At 40.3% G+C, this 19314-nt stretch overlaps 2 protein-coding genes across 12 annotated transcripts in view; both read left to right on the forward strand.

Annotated features, from left to right (window-relative positions):
- fnip1 (folliculin interacting protein 1) overlaps nucleotides 1-1966 on the forward strand; it is a 40861-nt gene extending 38895 nt beyond the window's left edge. For all 4 annotated transcript variants that reach the window (XM_012879431.3, XM_012879432.3, XM_036134020.1 and 1 more), the window contains one exon: nucleotides 64-1966. In XM_012879431.3, the coding sequence (XP_012734885.2) occupies nucleotides 64-142 (79 nt within the window). In that variant the 3' untranslated portion in view covers nucleotides 143-1966. The remainder of the gene's footprint in view (nucleotides 1-63) is intronic.
- Nucleotides 1967-4147: 2181 nt separating this feature from the next.
- The window catches only part of rapgef6 (Rap guanine nucleotide exchange factor (GEF) 6), a 189308-nt gene continuing 174141 nt past the window's right edge, over nucleotides 4148-19314 (forward strand). For 5 of the 8 annotated variants that reach the window (XM_036134009.1, XM_036134016.1, XM_036134011.1 and 2 more), the window contains exon 1: nucleotides 4148-4611. In XM_036134009.1, the coding sequence (XP_035989902.1) occupies nucleotides 4537-4611 (75 nt within the window). In that variant the 5' untranslated portion in view covers nucleotides 4148-4536. The remainder of the gene's footprint in view (nucleotides 4612-19314) is intronic. The other 3 variants (XM_036134012.1, XM_036134014.1, XM_036134015.1) reach the window with 1 other exon arrangement.

Here is a 19314-nt window from a genome sequence, read left to right on the forward strand (position 1 = left end):
TAGCAGCGAAATTTTTTTGTTTACGTTTAGAGTCTCATGATATTTCCTCGGTTATCTTCGCAGGATTGAGTCTAGTGACCTGCCTCTGTTGGCTGCAGTGGCCAGCACTCACTCCCCTTACGTTGCCCAGATCTTGCTATGAGACTTAATGGTCCCGTGGTGCCCTCAGAAGAAGCCGTCCATACCTGCACCGCTCACCCCCCCGCCCTGTGGCTATGGCCAGCACAGGAGTTTTTGGCTGGACCCTCAGTGTTGCACGTCGTCGTGGACGCTGGGCTTCGCAGCAATGTGGACGTTTGACCACACGGTGGCAGCAGAGAACGCTGAGCAGATGACTGGAGCGTCTCTGACGTGACCTGAATGTTTGTTTGTTTTTTTAAGCAAAACTCTCACTTTTTTTGGAAGCCAAAGCCAAAGACTATAAATTTATCCAAGTGGAATATAAAATTTGAAGACACCTGCGGTATGGTTGGAAATCATTTTTAAGTACACAACTGCTTTCATTTCTTGTACAATCGTAGCCATGGCAATATGAAGTAATGGACACCATGTTGAAACTGAACTTAAACTCAACTGGATTTTTTGTTTTATTTTTTTTCCTCCTATGCCAGTTATGCCACGTTTGTCTGATTTCCATGTTTTTGTTTACAACTTAGATTTCTTTATATAAACAAATTAATGTGTTTTTTTTTTTCCAAAATGAGATGCCCTCTCTGACTTAGAATACTTATGTTCTTTATTTCTTTTAGTCATATAAATGTAATCTACACTCAGTTTTTTTTAAGAGGAAAAAAGTAATATTTGAAATTGCGAAAAGTGCTTTGATGCTATGATCTAAGCTACATCACTACCTCAGATCTGCTTATGGGCAGTGGCTGATTTACAGTTGCCCCACAGAAAAAAAAACGTGATGTAATCTCTATTAGAAATTTTAATCAAAGGAATGTCAACTATGGAGACTATATGCTGTGTTCTTTAAAAAGGGAAGGCTGTTTAGTGTCTTGAAAACTGAGGAAATGTATTTTTGCATCTCAACGTGACTGAGAAGGGCCCCTTTATACTGTGGAAAAGCTAAAAGCTCCGTTTGTCTGTGTTTTCCACCCAAAATGCTGAAGTATTTTCTCACTTTTCTATATCTGTCAACGTTTTTTATGTTTATGTCTTCAATGTCTGGGACAGAAGGAAGACCAGAGGAGCACAGTTTTTTTTTTTTTTTTGTTTTTTTTTCATGGGTGCGCATGTACTGGTTAACACTATTTTCAGGCTTCTTTTCATTGCAGAATATCAGAAACTACATCAGGATTTAGTGTACGGGACGTTGGCAGATTTGGGGGGGCTAGTAAGATGAAAGGATGGTTAATTTTGCAGCTCTGCTTGCACATAAAACCTGCTGCGGAAGAACAGAAACTTCCTAATTCGTAACATTTTCTGTTCCTTTTTTTATTCTCTACATTCAGAAACAAAATTTTGCCGTCATTCTATGGGTTTAAAACAACCATTTCGGACTTGTAAGTGGACTTGTTTTAATGAATCTTGAAACAATACAGTGCTTTCTGTTGCCATAAAATAGCAGCTGGAAGCCTGAAAGGTGGACAGTGGTTCTTAGTTCGCTCATCCAAGTTGCACCCTGAATATAATCCAAGTCTTAAAGGAAAAAAAAGGCACGAATGTTTCTTTTTGCTGTTAAAAGTTAATAAATGCTTCTGTATATTAAAGATGCTTCATTATATCAGCCTGCCTTTGTACAAGATGACTATAATGGATTTATATATCTACTTTTCCCTCTTTGTACATGAGTAAGTTATTTAGTTCCTCTTATGTGTAATGGGTTGTGTAAACTGTACATTCTCGTTTTTTGTTTTTTTTTTCCATGTATTTGTACAGAATGTCTTTTGAATTGTCACCTCCAATATTTTTTTCCCAATTTTTCTGGGAATGTTGTGCAATAAAAATGCAGAGAATTTGAGTTTGTGAAAGTCTTTTTTTATGCCACTAAACCACAGCCTAACAAAAAAAAAGAGTGATTTTAGAGCAAATGTAGGTAGTAGATATCTTGGTTTGTACCTGTTCCAAACATGGGAAATCTATTAAAAATAAAGAACACAAAGCAAAACTGCTTCTGAACACTGGCTCTAGATATTAAACGATGCTTTTTTTTTACAACCATAGAGCTCCATGATGCATTTAAAACTTCACCTAGTCTGGATAAATGCAGGAAAACATTTGGTTACCAAACACTACTCCTTCCTCCCCCTGCTCCTTTTTTATTATATTTATACCCTCCCCCCCCCCCCCCCTTCCCCAATTCATAAATCCTTTCATCAGTTTCTCTAAAACATTGAGCTTTTATTTAAATTTACATTCAATGAGCCGGGGGGAAAAATGTCGAATTTGGACATGAAACTTGCAAAGGAGCTCTGATTGCAAAAGAAAAGTAGCTTTGTTCTCATGATAGGTGGGAGCTTGACTTCTAGTGGTCCCCACATCTGGACCCCACATTTTCCCCACCTTTCAATTCAGCACCAGTCTTCCGCCCCACCCCGCCGTCCTCCTCGGTTCAGAGCTGGAGGTGAAAGGAACACACAAACACACCACAGTTATGCAATAAAGAAAGGAAGGAAAGCCCATGGCTCACAGCGACTACCCAGGCTGGTCCACACGCCAGCAGCTGTGGGTCAACTTTCTTCAGGCTTTCTGTTAAAAATCAGGAAGCTAACCCAAGCCAAAGTAAACATTTTTAGCCTTGTCTTGTTTCTTGGTTTCATCTTTAACAACAAAACAAAAAGTTAGGTGTATTGTTGAGTCTCTGGGGCCAAAACCTGTTTCACCCCACCGGCCCCTCATTCTTAACGCCTAACTGCATTTTTCTAAGGGGAAGGACAGCCCAGTGGATTCTATGGAGCAGAGGGGGGGCCTGGTTTTACAGCCCTTAAAAACTGATTTTTCAGGGACACGCTTGAATAAGCAGGGGTCAGAGCACAGCAACCCCTGCTTTGAGTTGCTCAATGCATAGCGATGTTTTATGTTGTTTCAGAATCCTTTGTTTTTAACAAGCAAACAAAATTAAAAGTAGAAAAAATGGGACTTTTACTTAATGATTACCGCCACAGCAAGAAACGCATGAAAACCCCTGTCTAAACTGATGTATTTAAACGTATTACCCCACAGAAAAAAAATAAGTATATTAAAGTTGGACATACTTGAAGTCAGATTGTCTTCATTATTTGGGTGTCTATGATTTTCTTTTTAATTAAAATCTGTCATTTTGGAACAACTATATGCCTGTTATTATAGTAGCAATCGGTATTGTTACATCCAAAATATTTTAAACACATTAAGATGCATTTTTAACTGTACATTTAAATTAGTAAAAAGAAAAAAATGGGGACTATATTAATCAAATTTTTGGAAACATCATCTCGCTTCTCATTGTGGTATTTAGAAATGTAACTCTCAAGCTGGTTAAAGACAATTGTTTGCCTTTTTAGTTACTAAACATACTGTCCAGTGGTGCAAACAGCTTGACTATGACGTTTTGATTTTTACAGTGGGATTTTATTATTCCTAATTACGCAATTTTATAAGGCAGACTAAAGAAAAAAGGGCTAACTCTGTTTTTTGATGACATAAGAGGCATCAAAATTAAGTCACAAATCTCCCACATATCTCAAACTTTATGATGCACCCATACAGAACACACGTAAACATTTTTGACAGAGGAAGTAGACTAGAATAGGCTAAGAAAGAGGAAAAGACAATATAATATCCCACAAATAGAAAATCTGATCAGTTACTTAGTTGCCCAACGTGACGTCACAAGAGGCATGTTTGTTGGAAGTAAGCTTTTATCTTAGTTAACGTCTTAAAGAAAAAATAAACAAAGATCGGCCATTTTTTTATGTGTCAAAAATGCATCATATATGTTTGTTTGATCTCACAAAATGGTTTAGATTCTTTTGTATGTCACAGAATAGTTTTATTGGCTCTTTGTGTTCAGCGATGTTTCATTGAATTAATTTTTTAATTCAATGAATGTTCCATTAAAAACACCTGGTTGTCAATTTCCGGCAGCCGTGAACGCAGCACAACGTACGGACTCGCAGATGTCGTCAACTCTCGGCTCTACTGGAGGAGGAGGGATCAAAAAAAAAAAAAAAAAAAAAAAAATCTGAACTCCTGGATATGACTGACGGTGGCCGCCGAAGTGGAGTTTTATTTCCCCCCCACTAAAAATGTGGCGAAAACAAGCGACCCGGTCACACACACCTCGGCTCTTGTCACATTTTAATGGCGTTTGCCATTGTTCGTACGCGCAGTGACAGCGACGCGGCTGAAAGTGAAGTTTTTCCCCCTGCCCTCCAGGAGAAGGAGTTCCCGGTCGGTTCGTTTGGATTAAACTCCATCCACGCTCGGTTGGACGACCGCGCTTGTCCGTGAGGATGATACTTTTGTTCGGTTCGGCTGAGGAGGCGAGAAGTGAGCTTATAAAGGAGTAAAACGACAAGAGGAAACCTGAAGCGGGTTCGAACCGAAGTTATGAAAATGACTGGAGCCATGGAAACTTCTTTTAAGCAGGCTTTAAAGAAGCCGCCCTCCCTCCGGACGGCCGAGGTAAACAAAACCATCCCGTTTTCTTCCCTAAATTAGCAATTCCTTGCTAATGTTTGTTAAAACGAGCCATTAGCCTCGCCTCATTGTTATTATCTGCTTTTTTTTGGGGGGGAGGGAGGGCGTTTAACTGAACTGAGTCAATAATGAATAATGAGCTTCTTGTGGCTTAAATTACCCGTTTAATCAGAACCTCTCGCCAGAATCACATGTTAAAAGGTGGAAGACTGGACAGAACCAGGAGTGTGTAACACAGAAAGGCAGCTGGCTAGTCACGGGAAGCGTGTGTTAAGCTGCTATTCTGGCACACTTTGGAGTTGCTTACAGTTCATATGCTGTGGAGAAAAAGCACATACATACACGAGAGGGTCCAAACTTTTATAATTTTTATTGATTTTTTTTTTAATGAATCTTTTTTTTTCTCTAATCCTTGAAAAGTTACTATTGTTGTGGTTTGGTTTACATTTTGTTGTCCAAACTGGCCTCGCGAGATTGCCAGATTATTGTTGAAAGTTTTAATTTGCTCAATTGACCAAGGAAAACGCATTATACAGACTTATGCGACAAACCGGTGTGCTCAAGTCTGCATTTCTGCTAATTGTGAAAGTGACGAGCTTACAGCTTAGGGAAACACAAGCTTAGTGAAAACTATGACTTAATTCCTGCTTAAATGAAACATGTTTGTTCAGTTTGGGCCGCCCCCCCCCCCCCCCACCTAACTAATACTACTTTAGGTCTATTAATGTATTCACTCCTTCCTCCATCTTTATTTATCTTCTGAGGTTCAGTTTCATGTTCAAGATTGTCTTTGCTTTTATTGATGATGATCTTATTCCACCTTTCAAAGCAGCGGCAGTAACTTTTCTGCAGGAAAACCCCGGGATATCGTCACAGCCTCTCCTCACAGGACTCTTCTTGCATTACCCTCAGGATGTAGTTTGTGTAAACCCTAAGCAGAGGTGACGCCAGTAAAAAAAATGTGATCATCCCACCTCCCTCCCTCCTCCTCCTCCTCCTCCGTCTCTGCTCTCTCCTCTTCCTCCCCTCCTTTCATGAAGCTGTGGAAACACAGCTGGCCTGTCAGCTCTTCGGTTACGCTCTCTGCCCCCCCCAAAAATAGCTCCTGCTGCACTCCCATCCATGTTCAACTGCTGCCGACCGCGTTGAGCGCGCACTTCTCCAGCCCACAGCCCCACCGGAGCCCTTTCCTGAAAAGCTCTCCTTGTGAGGCTCTGATCTGCTGCTTGTTTGTGGGTGTGTGGCTCCAAGAAAGGCTCTTTGACACCTTGACAGGGGGGGGGGGGGCTTTTGTGCGAGCCATAACAGCCACGTTTTGTTCGCAGATATAAGACACACAGGCACAGCTTTGAAGAGATGGTCGGCCTTTATGACGAAGTAGCCAAATTCAGGCCGTTCTCTGGGACCAGAGAAACGCTTTTCTTTTCTCACTAGAAGTGATCATAAGGTCGAGTACAGCTTTGTGAAGGACGAAGTTATCTCCTTCGTCGTGGTGTGTAGGATTGGTGCAGCTGCTGGTTTATTGGTCTGCAAGGAAATCTAGCAAAAAAGTGTGTTGTAGATCATTTCATGATGGGGATTCACCGTGTTTCTCTTGTGCGACTGCAATAAGACTGGTTTACACCAGGGCTAATTAAATCTATCTATCTATCGATCGATCGATCGATCTAGAGATATATCTATCTAGAGATATATCTATCTAGAGATATATCTATCTAGAGATATATCTATCTATCTATCTATATAGAGATATATCTATCTAGAGATATATCTATCTATCTATCTATATAGAGATATATCTATCTAGAGATATATCTATCTATCTATCTATATAGAGATATATCTATCTAGAGATATATAGATATTTATAAAACATAACCAATCTGGACAATGTCTCTCTCCCCCGCTCAGGACTTACAAGCTTCTGCGTTACATTGACGCACAGTCTGCTGAGTGTATACAGCTTCCGTGTATATATACTTTTACCTTTTACTTCTTATTTTACTGTATTCTTTTTTTTTTTTTTTTTTTTTTTTTTGTCTGCACCATCAATACCAAGTCAAATTGCTTGTAAGTGCAAACCTACTTGGCGATTAAACCTGATTCTGATTCTGATATCGACCGATAGATGTATATATCGATGATAGGGAAAAAAAAGACAATAAAAAGTTCAATAGAAGAACAGGTTTCCTTTTTACGTTTTAGCCTGTCATTGTAGGCTAATACTAGTCTCTACATCCTCCCAACCAATCACAAATGGAGACCCAGGAATGCACCGTCACCAAGCTCCGCCCCCTTTAAAGACTTCAAAAAGCGCGTTCTCTTTTAAAAACTTGCAGTTTTGGTGAAAAGTTCAATATTGAGTTGAGTTTGAGTTCAATGTTTGCGTGTTCTGTATCTAAAAATAGGTCGCTTAGCAACAGCATAAAATGGCCGTTTTGAATTTGTTGATAATTATCGCTATCGATCAACATGATTTTTATTTTAACGATATGCTTTTTATTTCCCCCCTATATCGTCCAGCCCTAGTTTACACATATCTCAAAGCAAAGACAAGATAGAGTTTGCATCTTACACAGTGAAGTTCAGCACATTAGAATATTGTTCAAAAGTGAATTAATTTCAGCAATTTAACTCATTGAGTTAAACACTTAAGTTTCTGGGAAATATGTCATTCAAGATTAGAATATTCCTTCAGACATTTCTTTATTAATAAAGAAATGTTTAATACCCGCTCATAGGTCGTTATATTCTAAAAGGTGCTTTTAAATCTACCAACCGAGCTTCATATTCAAGTTTATTGAATGTGAATATTACCAATCAAAGTTTGTAGCGATAATGACGTATTTAGTTTCTCAAGAATCAAGATCCTTTTATCATACATTAAAGGTTAAACTGAGGAACTGTTCTGCCTTCCTGTTATCTGCTGAAAGTCTTGATCTCTCTCTCTCTTACACACACACAAACACACACACACACACACACACACAGTGCCTTTTATAAATCATAGACTTGTCAACATTTAATAGAAAATAGTTTCCTTTTGCACAGCTTTTTACATCTTTCATTGTCGGATTTCATTTTTAAACACGCCATTCGTGCTTAAAGTAGCTATTTTTGAGTTCTTCCCTGCCAACAGCATCTGCACCGAGCAGCGTCGATGCGACAATGACCTGATTACCTTCAGTTTGGATGTTTGACTTTTCGTCAGGCTAATAATCTTGATGCATCTCTGGCTCAAGACGTCACAAAACTACATCTGCTACTATAGTAAAGGACTGATGGGAATGTGGTGATTGTTGCCTTTTTATCTTTGGATGCTAAACATTTATTCAGCTTGCTGGAGGGAGTCTAACTGTATCCTCCACTGAGGCAGCTGCTCGTATCCACAGGCTGAAGCGCATCGTAATTCAAAACGTGCTCATAAGACCACAGCATGCAGGTTAAGTTGATTTCAAACGGTTACATTCACATTATTCTGACGGCGATTTGCATGCCAGGGCTGCCGCCTTTTGTTTGATTGAACTGTTCGGTGTTTTATGATCCGTTTTGATTTGAGAAAGCTTGTTTAGTTTTCTCCGCGCGGCTCAGGCAGACGTGGCTTTAAGTGGAACCAGTGAGACCCGGCCAATCACCGAGTCGTTACGCTGTTTGTACCAAGAGATGATTTCCCGTCATATTTGTTAAAGACCCTCAAGTGGGAGCTAAAAAAAGGCCTTTCTGTAAACCCCCGTTTGTCCGTTTCTCTGGCGGAGACGGAGGAGAATGACTGCCTCATCTGTCGGCTCGATAAACCCCAGAGTCTGCGGTCGTTTTAGTTTGCTTCGCTTTTTCAAGACTCCTCGTTCGACATGTTGCTTAAATTGTCAGCATTGTGCTCATTCGTACAACCGACGGGTTTCCTGTCGTCTGGAATTAATCTCCGCACATTTACATGAAAAAAAAAAAAGTTTTCTCCACAACGAGAAGACACCAACTCTAAAGCTCTACATAGATGTAAAAACAACTGCTCTTATCTGAGGCCTCACCACCATTTGCCTAAATAAGCAAGCCACCCGAGCATTATGCGCCGTCTAACTCTTAATCTTAACGAGCCGTTCCGTCTGTATGACCCGGACTAACCGATGGGTTGCTTGGTGCCGTGTGCACCACACTGAACCTGAGCCAGAGGAAGCAAAGGGCTGAACCTGTCTGAAAGGCTCAGAGAGAACATTAGAGATAAAGAGGCAAGAAAACCAGCTAAAACCTTTTTTTAAGCTCAACGCCAGGTCAAGATGGGTCTTTTTCTGCGTCCTCATAGGAAGAACTGGTGGAGAAGAACACAGAGGAGCCTAACTGGGACGCCACTTTAAGTTTCTGAGGTCGATACTGGAAGTTTTTGACCAGCTACATCAGCTCTCTGTTTACAGAGGGAAAAATGAAGCTTTGACAGAAAATGACGCAGAGCCTACTGTGAAACGTGGAGGGGGCACGGCTTTGTTTCATTCAATTCAATAAATTTTTATTTATATAGCGCCAATTCATGAAACATGTCATCTCAAGGCACTTTACAAAGTCAAATTTAATCAGATTATACAGATTGGTCAAAAATTTCCTATATAAGGGAACCAGTTGATTGCATCAAAGTCCCGACAAGCAGCATTCACTCCTCATGAAGAAGCGTAGAGCTACAAGGAGAGTCGTCTGCATTGTCCATGGCTTTGCTGCAATCCCTCATACTGAGCAAGCATGAAGCGACAGTGGAAAGAAAAACTCCCCATTAACGGGAAGGAAAAACCTCCGGCAGAACCGGGCTCAGTATGAACGGTCATCTGCCTCGACCGACTGGGGTTACAGAAGACAGAACAGAGACATAACGAGAGACAAACAAGCACAGAAGCACACATTTTTGTTATACTGCCCACACCCTTTGACTTTCTTTTCATGAGCAACTTAACCTTTTTTAATAGACTTCTCAGTCAATTTATGGCCCATTTTTTGAAATCTAAAAAAGGGTAAATATAAATATACTACGACTAGATCACATCTAATGTGTTCTACATTAGATGGTAACAGCGGGTGAGCCGTCTTCTCTGGATGATGTCACAGTAAACAGAACGCCAGACCAGGTGTACCTACTATGAAGAGAAAAGAGAGAGAGCAAAAAGTTAAAAGCTAAAATGACGACAAGCAATGCAAAAAACAGTAGAAATCAGTAGAGTGAGAAAATTAGGCCCTGATGTCCTCCAGCAGCCTAAGCCTATAGCAGCATAACTATAAAGGTAGCTCAGAGTAACATGAGCCACTCTAACTATAAGCATTGTCAAAAAGAAAAGTTTTAAGCCTAGTCTTAAAAGTAGACAGGGTGTCTGCCTCACGGACCAAAACTGGGAGTTGGTCCCACCGGAGAGGAGCCTGATAGCTAAAGGATCTGCCTCCCATTCTACTTTTAGAGACTCTAGGAACCACCAGCAGACCTGCAGTCTGAGAGCGAAGTGCTCTGTTAGGAACATACGGGGTAATCAGAGCTCTGATATATGATGGAGCTTGATTATGAAGGGCTTTATACGTGAGAAGGGGAATTTAAAATTATATTCTTGATTTAACAGGAAGCCAATGAAGGGAAGCTAAAATTGGAGAAATATGATCCCTCTTGATGATTTTCATCAGAACTCTTGCTGCAGCATTTTGGATCAGCTGAAGGCTTCGGACTGCATTTTGTGGACTTCCTGATAGTAAATAATTACAATAGTCCAGCCTTGACGTAACAAATGCATGGACTAGTTTTTCAGCATCACCCCTGGACAGAATGTTTCTAATTTTGGCGATATTGCCAATGCTCACTGTTAACATTGAATCTGTGCAGGCAGCAATGAAGTTGTGATGCCCTCAGAGGTAGTCATTGGTCCTCCAACAGGACCGTGACTCAGAACAGCCAGACTGAAGAGTGGCTGAGAGAAAAAACAGGGACTCCAGCACATTGAACATCTAAAGCCGGCCTTACACTGTACGATATTTTCAACCGTTGTACTCAGATACAGATAAAACTGTACGTCAGCTGTACACATCGACCAACTGCCTGCAATGTTTTGAACTTCTTTCAGTTTAATAAAAATGGAGACTTGTGCTTTGGTGTATAAATGGGGCCAATTTGGTCATTTCTTCATATTTAGTTACTTTCAGACTACTGGGCCACCTCTATTATAGAAACTGCAGCACATTTTTCTTTTTTTTCATACGCTGCAGTTCTTTGGAAGAAAAAAAAATTTAATTGGACATAACCAACAGGTCAGACCTGGAAATCAATATCGGCCAAAAAAAAAAAACAACCTGATCCTTGCCCTTCCATTAATGATATGAAGTATTCACCTTAATTCTAATCAAAAAGGTTCTCCTTATTTCTGTTAAACATGGAATAAGCAGAGCTCTAAACCTTCATTAGTTTTCTCTGCCCTCCATCGGTGCCGGCTGGATCCCTGGGAAACCTTCAGACGGGCTGCAGGTTAGTCGCTCTCCTCTGCAGACGTTGACCTCGGCGGGAAAACTCGCCGCGTGCGTTTTCTATCGCTTCGTCAACTTTTCCCAGTTGCTTTCGCTCCCTGCCCACCGTTCCCGTTGCCACCGAGACACCAGAGTGTGTTTCACGGCGGTTTTGGCTGCGCCCCAGCACAGATCGGACCTTATGGGAACTCCAGCCATCTCGAAAGCCGCAGGCTCCCAGGGGAAAGTGCGAGGGAGGGAGGGAGGGAGAGAAAGAGACGGTTAAGTGGCGACTCGCTGCTCTCTGAACGGAGCCGAGGCGGGGAGGCAGACCAGTGTGTGGTCGGCGCTGTGCTCCAGGAGCGCCTGTGAAGAAACGGGATTCAGCTGGAGATCTGCACCGGCCAGCAACCGCTGTTGTTGATGATGGGTAGCTGGCTTATCTGCAAGTCATGTGACGCCCTGAGATGTTCGCGGGCGATGTTCGTCCGTGCGGCCGAATTATTTGGAATGGCAAAGAAACCATAACTTATTGGTCACTTTGACCACCAATATTATTGTTTGCCTATACAGCTTTACTCGAAAAAGAATTTAAAACTTAAGATGTTTCACGTTTAGCTTTAGCCGTATTGAGCAGGGGGCAAAGTTTTCAACTGCTAGATTGGGGGTCTGAAACCTGCAGTTCCAGAGCCACAAGTGGCTCACTTAATATTATTACACAGTTAAATATTGACATTTTATTGTTTTTAATGTTTTTTTTTCTGTACCCCTGTGAAAAAACACTGGGCCCACCTTGGCCCCCCTGGTAAATTTGGTCTAGAACCGCCCCTGTCTGTGGGTCAATGCAATGAGAACACATTTTATAAGCAAAAAGAAAAGACGGCAAGATTTTACTGTGAAAGTTAAGGCTTTCAATGTGTGATATTAATGTTTTAAAGTATTTATAAGGAAAGCTTGAGGCATTAGAAAGATTTTTAACATTGGGTGTAAGGACGGTTATCATCTGAGGTTTTAGAGAAATGACTTTTCCGGTCAGCCAAAGAATTTCACTATTCCCGAATTGCTCATTAATTAGCGCTTAATGTGAGGCACTCAGACCCGCTTAATGCCCCGTAGCGTCAGCCAGCCAACAGTCAGGTTGGCAAAGATTCATTTTAAATAACTTTGGCTTCTTTTTATCCCTTCACATCGTTTAACTGATCTGAAAAAGCTGTTCCACCTTCTGCCTTCACTCGCTCTGCCTCAGTTAAGCTGAGGCGCAGTTGTTTAAGTGCTCTTGTCCGTTTGGTATGTTTGTGAGAATTAGGGTACTGACAGAAATCCAGTCGTTTGCTGAGACACGGCAGTGATTGTAAGATCACCTGTTTTGCTCACCTGCGGAGTTTCGGTGATGGGGGGGGGGATGTCTACATTTTGCTGACCGCTTTTAACTTTGGATGTTTTTTGTTCTCTTTTTGCCTTTATTATCACGGCTCGAACCTGTGGATTTGTTTTTATGCTGCATTGCTACTGGTGTTTTGAAGATCAATAACAATAAAAGGATCTTAACCGCAGCTTTGAAGTTTTGAATAGCGAGCGCGTCAACAAGATTTCCCCTATTCACACTGCAAAAACGTGTCTAATAATAAGTAAAGTTTTCCTGAAATGAGTGTATTTGTCCTTGATTTGAGCAGCAAGTTTAAATGATCTGCCAATGGAATAAGATTTTTCTCCATCATCTTATTTCAAGTGTATTTTATCTAATTATCTTATTATAGGTGTAAAAATACTCATTTCATTGGCATATCATCTTATTTACCTCTTCAAATTAAGGACAAATACACAAATTTCAAGAAATTATTACTTTTTAATTTGGTTTTTGCAGTGCAGCCGCTCGGCCACTCAGTTTGTTTGACTGTCGCCAATAAAGAGTCTTCAGCACGCGTGCTCGAGTTCAATCTTTAGATTTTAAAGCTCATTGAAACTTCCCAGTTTGGTGGCTGTCGTGAGTTTGTAACATGACTGACACGACGCAAAATGTTGGTGCTGTTACGGCCCGAGTGATTGCAGAGCCTTCCTCCCAGCAGCTGTTCCTGACTTCATCACAGCTCCCAACCAACGACGCTGACAGTGGGATGACAAAGCTGTTGGCATCCCACTGTCAGCATGAGTTCTGTAAAGGTTTGTTTAGAAAGCAGTATTCGTTGTCTGATTTGTCAGGAATTGACACTTTGCGTGATAATATTGGTCCCGCTGCAGTAAAAAAAACAAAAAAACGCTTGACACAGATAATGGTGTAGAAGATGCTAAAGGTAACGAGGACACTGCAAAAACGGATGCAAAAACAAGTAAAATGTTCTTAAAAGTTAGTCTATTTGTCCTCGATTTGAGCCAGTAAATAAGATTATCTGCCAATGGAATGAGTATCTTTACCCCTAAAATAAGATAATTAGACATCGTGCACTTGAAATAAGATGATGGAGATGAATTGTTCCTATTTTAAGAGGAAAAATCTTATTCCATTGGCAAATTGTCTTATTTACCTGCTCAGATCAAGGACAAATACACTTAGTTTAAGAACATTTAACTTATTTTTAGTTCTGTTTCTGCAGTGGAGAGGTGGAGGATTGTAATTTCTCGCTAACGCGTTGTAAAAACCTGAAAACGTGGCGGAACAGTGGAGTTTTTTCTTTCTGGTTTAAGTGTAATTTTCCGGCTAACTAGACTAAACATAACTCAAATATTTCAGCTGTGTTCCTTTTTAAAAAAAGAAAACCAGAAGTCGGAAAGTAAAACACCTTTTCCTTAGGCTGAAATGTGCTTTTTCTGACTCAGAGGATGTGAGTCAGGCAACGCTTTGGAAAGCAGCAGAGAGCATTTCAGAGCGAAGTACGCAGACGTGGAGGGTTAAATCTCCATTTTTCTTTGATTCATCTCTTAACTGGGTTTAGCGTCACTCAGGGCTTTTTTTTTTTTCTGCGATTGGTACAGAATAGCCGGCATATTTCTGCTGTGATTTATGACGGCGATGTGGAAGTGAAGGGCCTCCCACTGGCAATTATGAAACTGGTAACTTCAGTTGTAGTTGTATTAGTCACACATGCTTTCCAGTTAATTTCCATGAAACCTTGGTGGCTGTAGCTGCTTGCCTTTGTTTATCGGGATGAATGTCGCCCGTCCTCCTCGGAGGGTTATATTGGACGAGCTGATAAGGGCTCACCTTGCAGTGTCAGCACAGGTAAAAACCGAGCTAGACTGGATTTCATAGAGTCTGCCTGAAGCTGCGCAGGCTGGAAAATCTCTGCACCAAAGAAGCCGCAGGGCTTTTCAGAAATCACTGATTTCTATCAGAACGTGGCGTTACCTAAATCTGCCAATAATTCGACTATGATAGTAACGTGTCCCTGACTCTTAGAAAAACAAAAACCTTCATTTAAAGCATAAGCAAACATGCGTGTTTGAGCACAACCTGGGAACAAAGCCGTTGGAGAGCAGAGACACCAGGCAGAGGCCCCCAGGCTGGTCTTCACTTATTACATTTTAGGGTAATTAGTGCCACACAAATTAATTTAGTACTAATGGAGCTGTTTCTTTGACTCTGTCTTTATAACATATGTCGTTGTTGTCATTTTTAAGACAAATGCACCACTATGGTGTATTTAGAGGTAGATCAATTTATATGTAGGCTGGAAAAAGTCTTAATATTATTAAGTTAGATGAAAGTATTTTCAGGTCTAGATAAGGTTGGGGAAAAAGAAAAACAATGAAGGAAAACTTTCCTCAGGTCAAATGTTTTTTTATTCCCTGTTCCATTGGCTAAATATTCCAACCGTTTTCCCATCTCTGCGGTCCACTCATGCTTACATGCTGGCTCTTGTGAGTTTTGAGGTTAAAGCCACTCCTTGTTAGAAATAGCTGTAGTATATTTATATTTACCCTTTTGTAGATTTCAAAAAATGGGCCATAAATTGACTGAGAAATCCATTAAACTTAAAAAAGGTTAAGTTGCTCATGAAAAGAAAGTCAAAGGGTGTGGGCAGTATAACAAAAAAATGTTGTATTGCAGTTCTTTTTTTTACAGTAAAATCACAATTCTGCAAAAAAAAAGCATAGGTCTATAAGAACAAAGCAGATCCCATAGGTCATAGAGGATTTTTAAACAGATTGTGAATAGTTAACGTGTGTCAAACACAGTTGACATTTAATACACCGCCTCAAGCTGTTTTTTTTCTAACTCAAAACTGTTTTTTTTAAATTAAGACGTAAACCACAACACTCAGGTAAAGTCCAATCTGTCATTGATGAAGTACAGTTTGCTCCATGAACACACAATACACCCTGGAGTCAGATGTATTTTATGACCAAAAAGCACACCGTAGGCCGCCGTAATTAGCTTCATGCTAAATTCAGAGCGCTTTATGTCTGGTTGGGGGAATGTCAGAATGTTTTGTTTTTTTTGTTTGTTTTTTTTGTATTGATGCTACACTGCAAAAACAGAACTAAAAATAAGTAATATTTTCTTAAAATGAGTGTATCTGTCCTCGATTTGAGCAGGTAAATAAGATGATCTGCCACTGGAATAAGATGTTTGCACTTAAAATAGGAACAACTCATCTTCATCATCTTATTTCAAGTGCATTATATCTAATTTTCTTATTTTAGGGGTCAAAATACTCATTCCATTGGCAGATAATATTATTTACCTGTTCAAATCTACACTGCAAAAAGGGAACTCAAAGTAGGTAAAATCCTCTTGAAATTAGCGTATTTTTCATTCATTTGAGCTGTATCAGATTATTTGCCAATGGAATAAGATTTTTGCACTTAGAATAAGAACAATTCATCTTCATCATCTTATTTCAAGTGCAGGATGTCTAATTATCTTATTTTAGGGGTAGAAATTCTCTTTCCATTGGCAAATAGTCTTATTTAGCTCCTGAAATCAAGGAAAAATATACACATTTTAAGAACATTTTACTTACTTTTAGTTCCCTTTTTGCAGTGCAAGACAAAAACACAGGCTTTAAGAATGCTTTACTTGTTTTTAGATCTGTTTTTGCAGTGTATGAATCGAGGCATAAACCCTTCTGCTATTATTCCGACTGTCCTGCTGAGTGTGAACAGACCCTTGGAAACATCGCTGGTGGTACAGTGAATCTACCCAACCGGAAACCGGTTAGACCATCCAGACCTCTCCGCGGAGCGCTAACCAGGCGAGTACTGTTGAAGTTTCCCTTCAGCAGGTCATAAAAACAAAAACATTGGCATAAGTCTTGGTTGCGCATTGGCAAGATCCAAAGAACGTCATTTAACACTTGGCGCTCTTTAGCGGTTCAAGTTTCCGCGACTTACTTACACCGCCTTGCGCTCGCGTCTGCTGCGACGCATCAGAGACGACGACGGAAACCTTTTATTCCCCAAAGTCAGTCAACAGAACTTTCTTTTTAAATGAGAACTTATGTCTCAATGAGACCACCTGTGTGAATCAATGAAATTCGAGAAACCTCGACGGCATCCAAAAATATCCGCCTGTTACAGCGGCAGTGAGCCTCCCTGGTTTTAAAACATCAACTCTAGCCATAAAAGAAAAAAAACACGTATCACGGACAAAAACGCGTCTGTTTTCAAACGCCATCTCTCACAGCGTTGATCTTTGTCCTGTTTTCTGACGGTAATAAAATCAAATCTGGGAATCTCGGTGCATGTGTGCTGCTCACCAACAAAACTTAGGAGGCCGTTGTGGTCGAGAGTTTGAGAAAATAAAGTTTTCCCGTGTGACTCTACGCAATGATTGTGTTAACAGTCAATACAAAACTGCCTTGTTGTGGAGTCCTCAATGGCTGCTGGTCCAAGAGAGGAAGAGACATGAGTTACTGCAAGTACCTAGAAGTGGCTTTTTTTTTTAGGAAGTTGAATGCTGTGTCTTTTAATAGAAAAAACAAATCAAGTTTTGTCATGTTTAAAACGTTGTTTTGTTTTTCTTGAGTGTCACCTTGATGGAGAACCTGTGGTTTCCACATCTGTAGATGTGAAACTGAACTGGTGACTCATCCCGTCACAGTGGCATACCTCATGATGTTGCCGGTAATAGACAAACTAGAAAAACATCTACTACAGTTTAAGTGACAAAAACAAACATTTTCATCCGTGTGAAGGTGTAAAAAAAAAAAAAAAAGCCCAAAGACACTAAACGGGAAAGTTACAGCAAGCAAAACTTGCATTTGAGACGTGTACCTATTGGTTTAGAAAAACAAGATTAGGAAGTGAAAAAAAGGTTGTAATATGGCAACTTAAAGGTATATGAAGGGTCTCACAGGTTAAGCAGGCTGTTGTCTAACTTAAGAGATGGAAGAAAACAAGCGGCAAACGGAGGCACCTAATCTGAAAGGAATTTAGATGTTGGGAAGTAGAGAAGGAAAGATATAGATCTTTAAATAGAAAAAAAAAAACATTTAAATGGGAAGACAAGACCATTTTCTATACACAGTTGCACCTAGAATGAGAGGGAGCATCAGAAAATGTAAAGAACACAAGCAAGAGAAAGTGGGATTGAGCCAACGGGGTCGTTAAATGTTGATTATTCGTGTGGTTTGCGTGACCGATTGGTAAAAATCACTCCACCCCTCTAAAGCGAGCGGTTTCTACACAGAAAAGTGAGTCAGTGTCAAGTTGCTTTTTCCAGAGCTGCTGCTTCCGAGCATTACGACTGACACGCATGAAAACTCGCGGGCTAAACATGCGAGGGTGTGCTGCCACAGACACTTGCGGCAAACTCCAACCTAGCTGTGGAAGTGTGTTTTTGAGTATACGTCACAATTGGCGGAGGGATTTGTGTCGCAGCCAAAGAGGAGGTGCAGAAAGTTAAACTCTGCTTCACGCCGGCGCTGCGCTGCACGATTCCGGAACGGCACAGCTGTCGTGGAAAAGTGAATTTAGGGACTTGAAAGGAGAACCCATCAGTCTAAACGGATCTGCTTTGAATAAACGTCACACATTTATTATTATATGGCTATAACAATTAGAGAGCCACAGACCAAGGCCCTGTTTACATGACATCAATCTGCCGAAAACAAGATTTTTGTTTTGTTTCTGGTAGCATGTTTACAAGACAACGAGCTAATTACAATTTTGCTCTGTATGGTAAGTTCAGAGTGAGATTGGTCAAGGTTCCCATTGAGCGAATCAATGGGGGGGGGGGTGCTTATGTCTCAAGGTTATTGTGACTTGAGAAACAGTGTACATGCGTACTGACTAAAAGCCACCGTCAACTAATAAACCTTCAAAATGGCAGCGGACAAAGTTTTCCTGTGAACGGACGAAATGTTGCTTGAGGTAACTCGATTATCTCCATCCCCACTGATGTGGTTATATTCAGAACAGTCAGCAGCCCAAACTATGCTATACTATGCAATATTTCTATGGGGTAGTGCAAGGCCAGCGTCGGGAACGCTTCTAATCTGAGGAAACGCCTGGTAAATATGTTATTAAATATTTTAATTCTACTCACTCACAGCTTCAGTCCCGAATTCACCTCGTTCACGCTGTGCCTCAGATAGCTGTTGTTTTGGTAAAAATAGACAGACATAGACAGCTTTATTTGTCATTTTGTATGCACAAAGTGCGTACAGAACGAAATTTCGTTTGCATACAGCTTGGAAAATCACAGTAAATTGCACTAATTTTCAGGGTAAAGATGCTGCAGCGGTTTATTTTAGACAATTGAAATGTAAAACAATGTAACAGTGTAAACAATGCATGGGAAATAATAATAAAATGTGTTTTATTATTGCATTGCTTTAATTATCTTTCAAGCAATGCATTAAAATTCACAAATTATTTAATAAGGTTAATTTGTAGAGCCAAACAAGCTTATATATTGGGAAATAAATATGTTAAATTGAAAAATGTATAGAGATTTTATTAATAAACTAACATCACTACATGAGCACACAAAAGTACCGAAAATAGGTGCCATTAAGTACCGGTATCGATTCCCAGGTACCGGGTATCGGTTCAAATGTGAAAGGTACCCATCCCAAGCTGGCAGATCCACTTTTCTCATAAAAATCACAGTTTGAACGTTTTAACCCATCAAACTCTGATGACTGACCGATAAGCTGTTTAAGTCTATGCGTATTGGAAAGCAAGGTTCTTTGGTTTATATTATATTAGAATTGATGCAAACCAGTTGTATGATACAAGCAGTGCCAACACATGTCTAAATATGAATTTGACTTTTGAGATAACTTT

The sequence above is a fragment of the Fundulus heteroclitus genome, unplaced genomic scaffold (genome assembly GCF_011125445.2).
Source record: "Fundulus heteroclitus isolate FHET01 unplaced genomic scaffold, MU-UCD_Fhet_4.1 scaffold_72, whole genome shotgun sequence".
Lineage (NCBI taxonomy): Eukaryota > Metazoa > Chordata > Actinopteri > Cyprinodontiformes > Fundulidae > Fundulus > Fundulus heteroclitus.